Consider the following 18370-nt stretch of genomic DNA (forward strand, 5'->3'; position numbering starts at 1 on the left):
AATGTCACTTCCTACCTCTCTCCCAAAGGCCCTTCCTATGGTCAGCTGGTAGTGTTGCCTGTGGTTTATGTGGCCCGGCAGCTGCTTCATCTGTTCCTGCAGGGGCAAACATTTTCTGCAATTAAAGTTTTTCATGTTTGTCCTCCATTTGAAGTTATCATTAAAACAAATTAAAAGAAAAAAAAAAAAGTCTTCAACATGCAAAACACACGCTCCCAGAGTTGCAACCACACCTAGGACTACTCTCTTCCCCCCAGGGGAGAGATGTTGGCTGGAGTGTGTTTTTTAACTTGTCATGACTGAAGAGCTTCTTTCATGACGCCCGATGGGAATGGAGAGTGTTAGGGGTTAGGGTTTAGTCATCACCTTTTTTTCTGTTTACTCTTCTCTCAGAGCATCCTGCACAGTAAACAAATGGTCTTTATGACAGACTAGCTGGAGGACCATTTAGTCATGTTATTTTCCCACCTTTCAACTTAGGAACTTGTCTGAGGATAAAATATGTGCCAAACAGGTAGTAAAATGAACTAATCACCTCATATCAGCATTCTTACAAGTAATTTCTCTCAATGCAACCTGTAATTACAGTAGAAACTGATTATCGTATGTACATGATGAGCGTTACATTTTGCAACTGACAGAAGAAGAAGAGTATTATTGAGGTGGTTTAAACCTTGTAGGTGATTGACAGCTTCTCTTTTTGGTTGCGTGTCAGAGTCCTGCACCTCCACAGTGGCTCATTTATGCTTTGACCACGACATCCACTCAAGGGAAAACAGAATAGGTGATCATTTGATACCTCCAGTGAAACAGCCCACCCTGTAGAGAGTAGAATAATAGTCAACACAGTGAGGACCTCTCACTGACTGAGCAAACAGTCTGCGAGTGTTTCTTCAAGAGGTCCATTATGAAAACAGTATGTGGATGAGAGGGTTTTGTTATACTGAGTGCACGTGTCTCACCTGAAGGCTGCTGGGAATATTCTTTGAGTTTGTGGAAGTATTCCTTATAAATCAGACATCATTTGTCAGTTGTTCTGCCTTACAGTAGTAGGTTAGACTCTAAAAGACCAAAAGACAGTGCACTGCCTGTGTGCAGCACCATGTTGGACTCTGGCTCTGAGTTTAAGCATTTTTGAGAAAAGCCTGATTGTAAATTGTTGAGCTGGTGGAAAGGGATTTCCTCCAAAATTTGGGATTTGGCCCTTTTATCACCCTTGGTTTAAAGATGTGATTCAGGCCCTACACAGTGGAAAGCCTTCAGGGCTGAGTCGTGTCCACTTTGCAGCACTGGCTGCTACTGTTCCACTGGTCTGCACGCCCAGTACATAAGTTCATTTACCATGGGAGTGTTATCTTTCTCTCTCATGGGAGGCAAGAAGCCAAGTATAATCTTGTATCCAATGGAAACATCAGTCTTTTATGAGCAAATTTATTTTTCTTGTTCACTATTTATTTATGGTGTGTGTATCATTGGGTGTGTGAGAGTGGAAAAAATGGGGGTGTTGGTATTTACTAGATATGTACATATATACATACATGAACATGGGCTTATTATATTTATGCTAGGTCAGCCTTAGCTAAGAGCAATAAGGAAAGCTAGACTGTCTAGAAAAACTGACACTAAAAAGGTTTGATGAGAAGATCAGTACCACTCTCATGTCTGCTAACAATCTTCTCGTTTAACTATACGTATAACTATCTGTATCGTTTAACTAACTGTATGTCTTAATCAAAAATTGTAGACATCATGAGGAAGTTGGCTAAATTTCATTACTTTTTAAGAATGTCGCTGTTCAGATACTGACAATTTATCACAAAACTAACAATTATTGCGAGGTACTTAGGAGATAATGCTACACAATTTTAAATCTAAATGATGGTCAGATATGACGTGTAAGCAGTGGGAATTGTTTAAAACACAGTAACAAAAACAACAATTGTTGAACTGTGTCATCCACTTTCAGCTCAAGATGCAATCTAGTAAAGCCATAATGAAAGCAGTGTACATGCTTTTGGCTCAGGAGATGTTTGCTTTTGCTGACTATTTGTATTCATGGAAAGAGTTTACAGTAACCACCTGACTGTCTGTCTGTTAAATTTTCACTCTAGCAGAGAGATAGGTCTGTGGTAAGGTCAGTAATAGCTGGTCTTACAACTTCACTATCTAATTTGGGAGCCCAGCTCATTCTTCGCGAGGTGTAGAAAGGAAACAGTTTGTGGAAAAGCAACATTTTATAGCATGTGTGTAAATGATTTTCTACCAGACAGAGAGGATTGTTTGAGCCCATGGGCGATTTTTGATAAGTGTTTTTTAAAAAATATTCTCAGAGCGGCTTCATCACATCTGTGTATGCCTTGGAGTGAACCAAGTTAAGCTCATGTATTTTCTCTGCCACAGCAGCCCGCAGCCACAAAGCAGTAAAAGGCAGAGGTGGACAGAGGGAAGCAAACTCTCAGTCATGTCCGCACATGACCTGCAAAGCCATTAATCTCAGTAACCTCGGTGAGGTCATCAGGAGCCAAAACCTTGCCTTTGACTTCATGGAAATTGTGCAGATGTATTATACTCAACATCAGTCAAAGCAGATTGTCAACACATCTCTAAAAATATCTGTTTTCAGCCTCACATCTGGATGGTTCTCTTGTCAAAACATCAGACAAGATTTGTGTAAAAGCTAAGTAGGGCAACTTGCATTTATTTGATGGAGAACAGTGCTATCCCTCTGCTGACTGGGTAAATATCCTCCCCAGATGATGCTTAGGATGCATATTGAATTTGGACGGAGGTGGACATGTTGGGACGTGGCTTTGACGCAGGGAGGGGTGGGGAGCCGATGCTGAGGGTAAAGGCGTACTGTCAGGGTGAGCTGCAGGCTGCCCTGCGGTGCATTCCTTCAACTCGTGTGTAGCCAAAACACTTGATGATAAGTGAAAGTGCAGTGAGCACTTGAGCATTTTCACAAGAATAATGCTCTCTGTCTGTCTGTCATGCTACTTTCTCACTCCCCTGGTCCTCCCCTTTTTATCTCTTTGTTGCCCTTCCCTCGGGTCATTCATGTGAGGACAGGAGTGGTGGTTCAGCTCCACCTCTGACCCCGGTCAGGTTCACTGGGCAGACAACCAGCCCATTCCCATTTGACTGACACTCCCTGGTTATTGTGAACCCTGCCCTTAAAGTCCAGGATTAAATCTAATACTTAAAACAGATCTGATGATGATCATATTATATATTATATTTATAGCCCTAAGTGATGGTAGTCATATGTTATAGTCACTTGGCAAATGTCTTCAGCTGACAGTGATGATGACCTTCAGCTGCACTCTCAGTGAACTCTCACAGGACAGTGCAAAGACTCCTAAATTATCACCTCTTTATAGCTAAGTCCACTTAAAGCACTAAAAGGCCAGATCAGGTGACTGGATGTGTCTGAGATGATACTGTGACATTAGTCAGACATAAACTACACATAAACAGGTCTAAGAAACCTACAGCCAAGCTAGCAGCTCTGTTAGGCTGTACTTAGAGTGGTGCTTTAAGCTCACTGATAATATCAGTATTATGATGCGCGCACAGTAACAATGCTATCAAGCAGTGCTTACCATGTTCAACATGAGTTAGCTTATTAGCGGGCTAATGAGCAATATTTCATGCCAACCCATCTATTAGATGCCAAGATATTTCACTTAAAAACCAAAAATGTCAACCTTAAGATGCCACAAGAGGAAATTCTCAGGGCATTTCCAAAGTCAGTAAGATTAATCCTCTGGGGACCATGAAAGCCTGTGTAAAACTTCAAGTCTATCAATAGTCAGTAAGTTGTTGAGAGAGTAGGAATCACAGTAGTGGACTGGCCAACTGATTTTGCCGTCCCTATAGCAGCAGAGCCGCGCAGCCAGCATGGCCAAAAACTGAACCTGATCACAGCAAATTGACTGAGTTGACATGGAGAGGGACTATCAACCTGCAGATCAGTTCTTGTTTTCAATATCTTAAGCATCTTGCTCATGGCTTTCTACTAATATAACATCACAACCACAAAACACTCACAGCTGCTCTTGTCCAAACACTCTTTTGTATGTGGTGGCACAGGTATGTACAAAGATGAAAGCAATTAAATGTAGGCCTTTTGAATTTGATTTGCTTTGGCAGGTATTGAGAGAGTTTAGCACACAGTAAAACACACACATTCCTGCCTTGGTATTAGCAACAGACCTGAAAGGACTGAAGCAGTTTACAGAGTCACAGGTTTGCAGATCTGAACATGTTGGCATGCCCTCTCTGAGCCTCCTTCAATGATTTGAATAAAACATACTGTATTTTGGGAACTAATTTATAGAGGTGAAATGTGATGCATAATACAGCTTCAGTCCAATGAAACTGACTTAACAAAACCTTCAGATCAAAAAACATGTCTATAGAAGCTCAGACTTTTAACACTGAGCATATTCTTAAGAATTAAGTCACGTATTACAGTCCATTTTTATAGCACATCAAACTCTATCAAAGACGTCCTGGTGAAATGAGCCTACGGAGAGGTTTAGTTTCATCAGGATGTTTCAAAGCAGACTGCCTTGGCCGCACGCCCAGGAACAGGCCTGGAGCTCTTTCATCTCTCTGTGTCCTACAGCATCTCTCAGGGTCTCACAGCACTACTCACAACATAGCACACACACATCACACAATTTGTAATATTTTGAAGATCTTTACTTTGTGGAACCCTGATTCATTCTGTGGCTCTGTGGGGTAACTTAAAGCGATCCCTTAGGGTCAAAATCCATGACTTATACATGCAAATAAATTTATATTTTGGGAATCACTGGTTTGAAGAACATGTGTCACCAGGAATGGCTGCCATAATAGAAAATCTTACCACTGGATCAGACTAGGATGTAGCCGGACCTTGAAACTGTACTTGTCGAGGAGCACTCGGTCATGGAGCAGACCTTGACCTCTGTCACATGACCTGTAAAACAGAGGTCTCCTTATCCACAACACAGGGCCCTGAAGTGTCTGATGGTGGTGGTGGGGGGATTGGCAGGAGAAGGGGGTCACTCTGAGGGTGGTGTTTTGGAAAACTATCACATCAACTTGCATGGTGACTTGCTGCACTGCATATGTCAAGAAGAAAACTGAACTCACACATACTGTAGATGTCACTGAGGAGAATCGCATGAGGGCTGAGTCACAGGAAAAGCAGCATCTGGAAATAACTTTTAAAGTGATGCCATTTGAGAAACTACCTCACATGGAACAGGAAGAAAACCTGAGCTAGTAAATGACTGCAGTGATTATTAGATGTGTTAGATGGTGATTTTGAGATATCATAGGGTAGCTCAGCACCAAGGGTTATAAAGTTTAATGTGCACCATTGCAGCATCCTGTGTAAATCACTGTATAATTACAGTAGAGTGTGAATTAACCTCTGCAGTGTGCCCAGTTGTACGACTGATATCTGGCATCATATTGCACAGATATCCATGCTTGGAGGCCACAGAGCTTGTTACCACAGCACTGAAAAGGATGGAAGAGGAAACACTACAACATTCTTGACCACTCTCACCGCTCTAATAGCTCCATCTTTGGCCATAGCATGCAGTGAAAAAGCCCAAAAACTAACTCTACAGTCACTGCTCAGCATGAAACAGTAGACACAGTTTGCATGTAGCTGGTGTACATAGTGGAGAATTTAGCAGCTATAGAGCCAGGTATTTCCCTCAGGAGTTGGCAGAGATGAAAAAAAGAGCTAAAAGACAGTGAACATTTGCCAGGTGTCCACAAACACAACTCCAAACAGATGATGACATTACTCATAAACTGGCCAAAATTCAGTTATTGCAGGTTTAAGAAGCTGCTGCAGCTACTTGGCCTTACCACAGCTCAAGCTGCTACCATGCTGCTAGCACTCTTTCTCGTGTGCAATGCTGGGAGAAATGAAGAGATTAAGTTACGAACTGTGACCAGATTAATAACTGTTCTGATGTAATATCAGGAGGCATTATTTATGGGACACATGCCACTGGGATCCTCAAAGGATGAGTAGATTTATTGTATCCTTCTTCACGCTCCTTTCATCACTCAGATTTATGACAGCTCAGATTTTTATGTGGTGTTACTTTGCTGATTAATGAGACAAGTAAATTTAGCTGCAGTTTAAAACAGACTGTAATGAGAAATGCTTAGGGAGATTTTAATTGAGATAAGGGAGATCAGAACAGTATCTGTTTCATCTATTAGCTCAGCTGTTCTACCAAACACACATACTGTTAACTTACAATACCATGTGGCTGGTATTTTAAGTGGACGCCCAGATCTTGCCAGGTGTTCTACAGCTGGGCGTTGAACGCCTGAGTGAGTCACTATACGGACTGTCTGGTATGTTGTCCAGGTGGTCAGGAAAAGTGCTTCCTTTTAAGTGAGACCAGGCCTCAGAAGGTTGAACCTTCACATATGAAATAAATTGGAGAGAGTAGCTGAAAAGACTTTTAAGAACTTTAAGAACCCTACAACCACCATATACTCTGTGCATCTATCCATCTCTGTACATCATGTGCATTTATTACCTGTTACCTGCTCCTGACCTGTGCATATTTCTGTACATACTGAATCACCATGAGCAAATACATACTCTTATATGTCATAGATACATGTTTTGTGTCTAACTCTGTCTAAGTTCAGTACATACTAAATGATATACCATAGTTATAATTACAATGTGAGCAGCTAGTTCTTGAGAGACAGAGATTGCTGGCATCTATCTCTGTCACTGTGATGACCTATTTTCTCTCAGTAAAGCTTTCTGAAATCAATAACCAGAGGGCAAAATGTATTCAGTTTTCCATGATGCAACACAATGGCCTCATGATTTGCATGCCCTGATTTTCATTTGTTTCTAGATGTGTAAAACATGCAAGTAAGGTAGGATAAATACTGTGAAAGAACGGTCTGACACTTATTATGCTTATTCGTTTTCTTACTGAGGGCTGGATAAGAAGAGTTATACTACTCTTGTGCCTGTAGAGTAAACATGAAGCTAGCTTATCTTAGCCTAAAGCTCAGCTCAGTGTATAAATTAATGGACTTTCCAGAAGCATGACTGTGGTGATTCAGTTGGTCTAGTGCATTCACATTTCTATGATGTCCTGCATCCTCTAAGCATTTAGAGCCACATCTGAAAATCAGTAATTGATAATCAAAGGCTTTGAAGGGGCCACATTCACCCAGTGGGCAGCAGGTCAATTTGAAAGTTGTCTTTTTCCTTCTTAATTAGGCCCTAACAGAAATGTGTCATGGGTCATCAGGTGTAGCAAGTGTGTCATCTTTAAAGATGACAAGTTGTTGCTGAGGGAGAGGATAATGGCGCGGCCCACTAACCTCCTGTCTTACACGGGTCACCTCACCAAAACTGACGGGGCGTCAGGACAGCTGAGAACATCTACGCTGTTACGGGGTCACGCTTTTTTAAAGAGATTTGAAATGCTTGTTTGATGTGGCTTTGATCCTGACTGACAGTTTCAAGCTTGTTTACCCCTTTCCACCATCGACAGAGACGCCCATGTGTAACAAAACATCAGGTTGGGGGACAGGTGGACTTCCCTCAAGATGTCCAAAGAGATCTGCAGTGTGATAGGTTGTCAGTTTGTCAGACTCCTGCAGCTGTAGCTCCTCAGAGGAGCTCGGTCACTAATCTCCTCAATCCCCAGAAGGCCCGAGGAGAGTATCCAGGGTCCAGTGTCAAAGCACAAACCTTTCACTCAAGCCAAAGACGTTGGAGCAAAGAGCTATCTGCACTCTCCTCACTGTGCCAAACAGAGCTTCAAGGCTGCCAGCTACTCCAGGTAAGCTTCAGTGGAAGCAAAAGCCACAGAATGTCGACATCAAACAGTTGGCCAGACAGTAAGGGCTTCAATTTAAAGATCCTTGGAAATCTCTGAAGATGTGACTGTGTGCTTTAGTTTGCCTTTGGAAAAGATCCGTGTTTTCTGCATCCGATTGTGTCCACATCCCAACAGGATGTGAAGAGTTTTATTTGCGGATTTTACATTTCCACATGCACATTTTTGGCAAAATATCTCCTCATGTCAAGACTGATGTACAGACTCCTTCGGAAAAGATGCGTATTCAACCCTAAATGAGACCTACTTACATAAGTTACCTGCTTAAACAAATAGACTCTGGAGGAGAAATTGCAAATTGGACCCAGTGCCCAAATAAATGTTTGCATGTGGTTCAGAGCCAAAGATCTTGAGCCACAAAACCAATCCACATCGCTCAACACAGAGCCTGTGTTCACTTGCTTTTAAATACATACTGAACAATTCTTCTCCTTTTCCTATGAGGTTTATCATTAAGTATTATCCAAGAAGTACAACCCTTTCTCCTGAATATAACATTTACGATAAGACCAATAACATAAAGTGCTCCTTTCCCGTGAGCAAATTAAACTGGACAGAAAAACCAAAGCTTTGTAACACCATACACTTATTCTTAAAAAATAATTATATTTTAAGCAACAATTTCTGCAGCTGCAGGCTTGCCTTGTCAAGGCAGGGAACTGCTTTGGTGCAAGAGGGAAGAGGAAAAACAGTCCAGTCTTTGTACCTGTGGTAAAGTCTGTGCATAAACTGTGGGTTTCACTGAGGGATTTCAGAAGCCTTGGACTTATGAGGAGCATTTCACAAATCTAAGAGCTGTACCATAAATCTGTGGAGCGTCACGTTTAATATCCATCTCACAGCTCATCCAAATTATATTAGCGGACCCATCAGTTCACAGGAATGTAGACTTTTCCTGTAGAATTATTACATGCCATAGTAACACGAATGACAACGAATTCCTCACTTCTATGACCTAATATTAGCTCTAAGAGAAGGAGGTGTGAACATGCTGTAGGCAGGCAGTGGTGGTTTTATAGGGGTTTGTTACTGGACATCTGCCATGTTCACCTGTAGGTCAGCTGGACGTTCCTTGAAAATGAAAATGAGAAAAAAGTTGACGGGCATATTGTTAAAAGTCCACCAGCCATTTTAGGGACAGAACAAAAAATGGCCAGATTCTGACAAACCTCCTTGACCAGAGACTCATGTCAGATTTCCTATAGATAGCTGTAGGCTACGTTGGCCAAGATCTTGTGTCTTTAAATAGCTGTGGACAACAAGGAAGTATAGAAAAATGTATTGCTGTGAAAGACGCACTTTATTATCATGCACAGATTGACCCAAAAAAAATGACAGGCAAGCCTTTTACCTCCATACTGTGTGGAGCCTTCATACAAGCAGTGCCTGTGCCTCTCGTTCAGAGACAGCGAGACAGAAAGTGTGTAGACCTTTTTTTTAAGCAGATCCTGTATTGGTCTCTTGACCTGGTGTATGTCCTCTGTGAAGAGAGGCTTTGTTGCCCTCAGACAGCTCGTAGCCTTTAACACACACCTCCATAATAGTATCTGTGTCTGTGATTTTCCATTTGGAAAATTGTGAGCTTTTAACCTCACATCCCAGGCTTCGCTCGACAGAGAGAGAGAGAGGGAGAGAGAGTAATCATCATAAGCCTAATGATACAGTGGCCTACTGTGCCTGCACTGTGATCGCCAAGCTTCACACACACACACACACACACGTGCCAAAGTACACAGGCCAGAGTTAAGCTAATCTTGATGTCTTCCTGTAACGTGCTGACACCTGAGCATTGGGCAGGTTGCAGTGCATGCCACTGCTTTGTGCTTAGCTTAACAAACCGGATCATTTAAAAACATGTAAGGCTCCATTTTCTCCAAAGCCAAGCATAAATGTGAGGATGACTAGAGACTGCAAGATCTGGCCTTCACACCCTTGTCTCATTTCTGCTGTTGACCTTTTTTGTGTTGTCTTTAGCACCTGCTGAACGCAGGTTCTTCCTTGGCCTTTGACCACTTAGCTTAGCCGCAGCGTAATCTCAGTAGCAGCTGTCTTCAACACTGACGGCACAACAACCTCTGCTCGTCTGCTGTCAGACGGTATAATCTGCTAACTTTCACTTTGAGAGAATGGCATGCCTAACTGCTGTAGCTGTGAAGACCATTCATGAAAATTTCATCAACAACAATGTCATGACTTTGCATTAAAAACAATAAAACTTATCACGCAGTGAAGACTAACACCTTGACATCTGGCTATGAGCGGCCTCATTGTGCTGTGAGGTTTCTGCAAGATGCCTCCCACAGCCATTATCACATTATCCACTTTAACCAGAAGACTCATACCACAGAGGCATCAGAAAACCTCTGTGTCGCTGTGGGCTGCACGCACAGGGCTCACTGCAGAGCTGAAGCTGTGTTGTTTGGCGTTTCTGGGTGAAGGTGGGGGTGAGCTATGACTGGGTTCAGTGTTGTCCTGCTGGACGGGTGACAGTTAAGGTCAGAGGTTCACTTCTCCCTCAGCTTCGTCTCTCTCTCCCTCTCTCTCCGGACTGGCTTTCACAGGCTGAAAGAAAAGGTTTGATGAGGAGGACTCGGAAGCACCGAGGCATCTGGCAGCAGGAGCAACCCTTCCCTCCACATCCTGAGGGCCAGCAGAGCTGCTCTGTGGCGGCCAGAGGAGAGAAACAAGGTGCACACTGTGATTTAAACACAGACTGAGGGTAGGGGGGGGGCGGTGGTTCAGGTTACCCCTTCGGTAGGTGTGTTGCCACAGAGAAGTTCACTGTGAAGAGGAGAAGGGTGGAGGAGGGGAGATGTTGTGCATGTGTAAATTTACATAGAACAAAAGGATTTTAATCAATAAAATTGCACCAATATGTGTTCCCATAATTCCCATAACTCCCCTATGGCTTAGTTTGCCTTCTTTGTTTCTGGCTGCTCTACTGTAAATCAAATCGGACACCCTAAAAGTGCCAGGTGCTCTCACACTGACTTCAGAGCACAGTGAATTTGTCAGTGCACACATTAGCTCACACTAGCTTAATTATACTTTATATGATACTTGTGGCCTCAGTGTACATTTAGATGAATGAGCTCTACATTTTGGCTAAGTGCAGTCATGCTGGCAGGACTGAAGTCATCACCTGCATGACCTTTTCTAAATGGAAGTGATTAGTGAAAACTAGAACATGTCTCTGGAGAGGAGGTGCCGGTTCATAGTCATTGGTGCAGGACTTTTCAAAGTGCAGAGCGATTTGTTTTTTTTTTTTGAACGGCTAGGATGATGTAAATTGTTGCCAGACCATATACAGTGCAGCTTGTTCAGTAACACTGTTACACACTGCTTCCAACAACAATCAGACAACAGAAAGTGACAAGATGTTTCCCTATATTGGTCTGCGGTATTGAGCACAGAGTGCTGGGGAGGTTTGGAGCAGACATTCTTGAAAATACACTTATTGGCATTCATGTAGAGAGTTAGACGAGACTATCAATACCACTCTCATAGCTATGAAATACCACTTTGCAACAGTGAGTCACTGTAGGGTCCAGTCTTTGCTCAGTTCAGCATGAGAGGATGAAGAAGTAGCACTGCACAGAGGGCGTATTCTAACCTCTTGTATTGTAAATGTATGGAAGGCTGAAGCTCTGCTAACGTTGGCTATGTAGCAAAAACGGACACGTAGCACCTTTAATCTGTACAAAAACTGAAGCTTAAAAACAAAATGTGGTTTTATGATGAGTTACGTGCCAGACTGTTTCTTGACTGAATACAATGACTTTGTGGAGTTTTCACAAGTTTGGACATTTCACATGCCACAAATGATTGTGCACTTCAGAGTGAATGATTCAGAGAAAAAGAAAAAAGAGCATTTTTTCAAACTGAAGCAAGAAAATAAATAATTAACAAATAATTACAGAAGAGGCAGCTCAGAATTTGATAAATTGTTCAGCATCAGTGTAGTTTTGGATTCTACTGAGGACTTTAATTAATTTAAGCTTAACGAAACCCCTTCAAAAATGATTTCCACTAGCTGACTAGACATTTCCCCGTTGGCTAGGATTTCCACCCAAAATCTCTATCTGCTTAGTTGTTAAGAAATAGATAGGATTACAGCTGCAATCATTTGGACAGTGAGTGGTGAGGCATTAGGCTGTGTCTAAGCTGGATTTAAAATGAACTGACCGGTCATCCCTACTAGTGTAACAGTAAGCAGTGTCTACTGAGAGCAGAAGAGAGCACAGCTACTGTTGAGGACAGCAAGGATTCATGCCTTGGCATCGAAATTCAGGCCATGGAAATAACATTGAAGGGTTTCCCTCTGAAGATAGTGAATATTCCATGGAGGAATAATAACCTCAGTACTCTGCATACAGACCCTCCTCTGTCTGAACAAGGAGAGACCATCATCGGAGTCTACCTGTTAGTGTTGGGTACGTCAACTGTCACATACCGATATATGATAAAATTTTAAATGTTATGCTGCAGTGTTTCTTTTTGTATACTTTGCAGTAGAAATGTTATACTGTAGTACAGGAATTTCAGGAGCAATGGCTGAATTCTTACTGAGAATACCCAATACCAAAAACATTATCCATTACACTACTCAAAAGCAACCTAGGTTAATATCTGTGAACTGACACACTGTATATGGACTACTGTCAAAATGCTTGAAATATTTCGTTTTAGTTTCAAACTTGTTCTGACTTCCATGACTCTGTACTGCAAAAAATATCCACCCTCAGAAATGGTTTTGTCCTTTAAATCCCGTAGGCCGAGTACTAGCAAGAATGACATTATTTAAGTGTCAACAACAAAAACAACTGTTGTTTGTCCTGTTTCCAAAGGCCAGTCCACCACTCTCATAGACAGTGTGGTTTGTGTCGGCGGTGCTGTTTCTCTGTCAGTACACGTCAACTAATGCAGTCGAGGGAATTTGTGTAACACAGAGACTGAGTTATAAAAGGAAAAGGGATTCTCTTGGCTCCTCGCCGCTGTTATCTAACTCCAGAGAAAAAATATTCAACTCTGAACTTCCTCTGTTCTGTCCATGATTCTCATCTCTGTTCACTTATTCTCGAGTTTTGCCAAGTAGTTTAGCAGTTAATACGATGATAGAGGTCACGAACCAGGAACAGTATAATCCAACACCTTATAACACTCTACTATACTTATTATTATACTTATATATACTATGCTCTACTCTACTTTACTTCACTCTACACACCTCTACTCTACTATATGCTAATCTTTATATGATATTATACTGTACGATACTACACTGCACTATGTTGACTTCACTTTGCTGTACTATCCACTCTAATATACTCCAATCTACTACACTGCTAATACACTGTACCATACTACACTATACTATACTAAATGACTCTATACGACTGACTTCTCTACTCATCATTGCTAAACTTTAAAATTATGTGGTTCACACTGCTACTCTCCACTGTAGTATTTTCTACTAAACTGTTCTTTACTATACTATGATTACTATTATAGTACTACAATTTCTACTACTATTGCGTACTGTGCACACCTCAGTTCTACTCTTCTCTACTCTACTCTACTACAGTATACCATGCTATGCCTTACATGCTAAACTGTGTTATACTTTACCAAACTATGCTATAATATACTATACTACTGTACAATACTCTAGATTACTCTATTACTATATATAATTATGTGGTTGATTAAATATTCACTAAATATACTTTATGCTTGTCTCTCCGTAGGATGGCTGTCGTGGTTTGGAAACAGTTTAGTGATGTTTGTCCTGTACAGGCAGCGGGCCTCACTTCAGCCAACAGATTTCCTCACTTTAAATCTTGCTATCTCTGATGCCAGTATTTCAGTATTCGGCTACTCCAGAGGGATCCTAGAAATATTCAATATCTTCAGGGATGACGGATATTTGATCACCTGGATCTGGACCTGCCAGGTAAAAGCCATACAAGACATACAAATTTAGAATAGTAAATTGTTTACAGTATTTGAAAAAAAAAAATTATATATATATATAATTAGTCAAAGCCCAGTGATGTTGGTTTGAAACGGCTTGAAAGTGATGAGTGTGCAGAGTTGCAAAAAAACGTGTGTATGCATCTGCTCTCTTTGGCCAATCCCAATTAATGAAGTACATTAAAAGAATCTGTGGAAGTCTTACAGTAAAGTGCGTATGCGTGTGAGTGTGTGTGGGTATGTGCAAGGGATTATGCTGGTAGCCATGTGTGCTGGAGGTTAAATCCATAATAAGATTACCACTGTGGAGGCCTTTAAATGGGAGAAACTAGCAGCATGGCACCTGTCAACAACCAAACAGGAAACTAATAAGAGCTGCACGGTGGATATTTGTTGCATAATGTAATCACATGCTCTTATGTTGCTGAACTATCACAAGTAATTTGTATTAAATTAAAAGATGAGCTGTTGTGTGTAATTTCTACGATATACTGTGCATTTATACGGTTTCCTCCTCTTGCGGCCTCAGCTTGAAATGAAATAGTTTTCATACCTTAGCTTGGAATTCATCCAGGGTATTTTTCTTGCTCAAGGCTAACTGTGGTGGAAACCGTGATATCCGTGCTGCAGCGAGCAAACTCTCTGAGGGATCATACGAAAACAAGCTGGTGTAACTAAAACACTTTCAGTCTCAGTAGCATAAACCTCAAAATCTGAATGGTTGAGATAGTGCAAATGGAGATCTGCTGCTCTTAGGTTTCAATACAGCCTCTGAGATGATTTCAGCTCTCAGACATCCAGTCTCACGTTTTCAGGTGAAGGAGGACAATGGCACAGCAGTACGTCCCTGTAATTTCACCTTCTTCTGAGGGAAGTGGGCTGAGAGTGGAAGCGTCAGAAGTAAACAAGGGAAAGGTGAAAAGTGACAGAAATAGAGGAGGGAAGGAACAGGAAGGCGAAGGAGACAGGCATGTGAGAAGCATTAGCAGATTACTCCATGGAGCATGATGGGACATGAATGGTTGCAAGCTGGGCCAGATCCCAGTGTTTTGCACCATATGGGACAGGATATTATTGAATTGAAGCCTTATGGGACCTTTTTATGTTGCAAAGGGGAATACAGAGAAAGAACTGTCAAACCAGGATACAAGGTGTATAAAAAATACTCTGATTTGAAGCCACTGTTTCTGATACTTGTTTCTGATCCAAAATTCACAACATCTTTTTTTGTGAACCAAGCCAGAGGCAGAGGTCAAACACTATTCTGCAAGACTAGCCGGGAGAATCAAATCATTTCAACCAATCATCACATCATTTCAAGAAGCCGGCATCTTTTTGCACCTGCTCCTAAATTCTTATGAAAACAGAAAATGTGCAATAAACTAGTGGTAAAATGATAAAATCATACTGGTCTAGACGCCGGCAGTCCAGTAACCTGCCAATTGTGAGGGTGAAAAAAAAACGTGATGACTGACAGTAATAGGATTAGGACTAAGGAAGATCAAGAAAGTAATCAGTGAGAGACCTTAACTGATCCATGTCACTTGGAAGTAGCACAGCAGGGAGCTGGGTGTCGCACAGTTGGAGCCCGACCGAAACATAGTAGCTTAATTCCCCTTAAGAAGAGCTGTGATTAAAAGATTGTCTCCCACAACAATGGACTGAATGCTAAAAAGCTTCATGGTTTAATGTATTAGGCAAACATTCAATTTTTTCTTCCCTCAGATTTTTATGGAAATCAAGGTAAAATCTATTAACAGCTTTAGCGAAAGTTTCCATTTTAATTTCCCAATGCTGATCCGGCACGTTTAAAAGCCTGCAGCACACATCACAAAAACGGAAATGCTCTGGGTCTGGAAATTATTGGCCATAAGGCAGGAAGAGCTCTCCAGCTGTAGCATCTCTATCTGATAAAGTCCAAAGCAAAAACAAACTCAACGGACAAAAGGTCTGGAACAATTAGGGAGGCGATGGATACATACCCTGAGGCAAAGATGCCATGTCATGATTCACCAGCCCCTCTCTCTCTTTCTGCTTCCAGATAGATGGCTTCCTCACGCTGCTCTTCGGCCTTGCGAGCATCAACACCTTGACCGTCATCAGTGTCACCAGATACATAAAGGGATGCCACCCAAGCAAAGGTCAGATCTAACCTCCCTGAATTCAAGTGAGAGGAACATAAAGAAAAGTTTAGACCGACGTTTCTTGCCTTCCTCACATTCCAGCAGTTCTTATCTGACAGAAAAGTGTGTTTTTCAGTGCTAATGAAACCTCATTACCAACTTCAGCTGTGGGAATAACTACCACTTGTCTCCAGCAATTTCATTTACATTTCGCCAACATGTCATTAAGTTAATTTGAGGTGACATTTTCTATTTTCGGGTGCAACTGATGCTGAAGAATGTCTTAATTATATGGAAATTAGGTTGAGCAACTGCTTCTCTTGCTAGAGTTTTTGGCAGGTTTGTGGTTTTTCACAAAACACAAGCTATATAAACCTGTGTATGGGTTGTTTTTTTACATTGGTGGTTAAACTGCGAAGATCAGTGGTACATGTGGGATATCATCAACTGTATTATGCGCTAGTACGCAGCTTCAGCTACTGAAAATGATGACAGATATTGATCTAGATACTGAAATCCAAAAAATGCAGATTGGTTTTAGGTCCAAATTAAATGAATTATGGCCAGTGAAACTCTGTAAACCTGTGCAGGTAAGCAGCAATATAAGGTAATGCGGTAACCCATAGCAACAAAGGGACTGTATATCCTCCTTTGGAAACTGTACTGCACATACTGTATGATGTATGTATTGACATAAGATATTCGAGCACCACTTGGAAATAGAGCAGACCGACAGATTTTTTTTTTCTTCCCCTGAACACAAAGCCATGTGTACTTTGTCAATAGAAGTTCTTTTCAGTCACAGATGTTAGCAAAGGCTGTTTATGTAAGAAAAGACCTCATTGTTCAATAAATGTCACAATCTTCACATTCATAACGAGTCAAGAATGCTGGATCTTTACGTGCCTCTCACTTTTTCTGTCCAGTGTCTGCCAAAGTCATAAGATTCAACCTTTTTAAACTGCACACAATCGAAACAGCTGTTTCACGAACACTGGAATTTGATGTTGTATTTGTGTTTTCACAGCTTACTGTATCAGCATGAACACCATCGCTGTCTCACTCATCTGCATTTGGACCGGAGCAATGTTTTGGTCTGTTGCTCCACTGCTGGGCTGGGGCAGCTACACAGGTCTGGTCTCACACACGAACCTAACAGAAGAATGGCATACAAGGCTTATTTATTTATTTGTTTGTTTAAAGTCTTCATCTGACCTCTGTGTCTTCTGTTCCTTAGATCGAGGTTATGGCACCTGTGAGGTGGATTGGTCCAAAGCCAATTACTCCACCATCTACAAGTCCTACATAATCTCCATCCTCATCTTCTGCTTTTTCATCCCCGTGATGATCATGCTCTTTTCCTACATCTCCATAATCAACACAGTGAAGAGCACTAATGCCATGTCAGCTGATGGTTTCCTCACCGCCCGCCAAAGGAAGGTGGAGAGAGATGTCACAAGGGTAAGCGACCAGGAGGAAAAAAAAGTTTATTTCCGAGGTTTTCTTTGGAAAAACTTGATTGTAAAAGTAAAATGAGACTCTTTAAAGCTCTTCTTAAAATTGTCTTCTTAGTAAAAAAAAAAAAACTTGTCTCACATAATGCCACTCCTGACAATTGTTCCCTCATGTTCCTCTCTAGATTTCCATTGTAATCTGCATGGCTTTCATCATGGCCTGGTCTCCATATGCAGTGGTGTCGATGTGGTCAGCCTGGGGCTTCCATGTGCCAAGCACAACCAGCATCATCACCCGTCTCTTTGCCAAGTCTGCCAGCTTCTACAACCCGCTCATCTACTTTGGCATGAGCTCCAAATTCCGCAAGGACGTCTCTGTGCTGCTGCCATGCACACGAGAGCGCAAGGAGGTGGTGCGTCTGCAAAACTTTAAAAACATCAAACCTAAGGCTGAGGTTCCACCACCACCTGCGTTGCTTCCTGTCCAGAAGCCAGAGGTGAAATACATGGCGAGAGAGCTGGACCGGTCCAATCCTGACAGCGACTCAGGGGTCAACAGCCTTCCTCAGACTCCTCCGTCTGACGGGCAGGAGGTCTTCAACATTAATGTGCCCTCACACATCGAAACATCAGAGTACTGGTGTGACAGGCTCTGAAGACTATTCCCATTTGACTTGAGCCAATACTTGAATTACAAGGGGAGATTAAGAGTATTTTTGTATTTTTTGGTCTTACCCATGTTAACTGTATGTGTGACCTGTGTTAATAAATTATTTTCTGTTTCACACGTGTTGAAATGAGTTTTCATTTCCAGCCCTTACAGAGACTCCTTCAGCGATCGTTCCATCCAAAGTAGTACCAGCCACATATGGAACAATGCGATGCCTGAATCATCTCAAGATGTATCCAGCTGATAGAACGTGCA

The 18370-nt window shown here is 41.8% G+C and overlaps 1 protein-coding gene across 1 annotated transcript; it reads left to right on the forward strand.

The window, feature by feature from the left end:
• The first annotated feature begins 12189 nt into the window (after nt 1–12189).
• On the forward strand, nt 12190–18101 carry LOC121189666 (opsin-5-like). The gene is made up of 6 exons (XM_041050028.1): nt 12190–12328; nt 13643–13848; nt 15910–16009; nt 17019–17123; nt 17229–17452; nt 17631–18101. Exons 1-6 carry the CDS (start codon nt 12190–12192, stop codon nt 18099–18101), a joined length of 1245 nt encoding a protein of 414 aa, XP_040905962.1.
• The last annotated feature ends 269 nt before the right edge of the window (nt 18102–18370 follow it).

The sequence above is a fragment of the Toxotes jaculatrix genome, chromosome 11 (assembly GCF_017976425.1).
Source record: "Toxotes jaculatrix isolate fToxJac2 chromosome 11, fToxJac2.pri, whole genome shotgun sequence".
Taxonomy (NCBI): Eukaryota; Metazoa; Chordata; class Actinopteri; family Toxotidae; genus Toxotes; species Toxotes jaculatrix.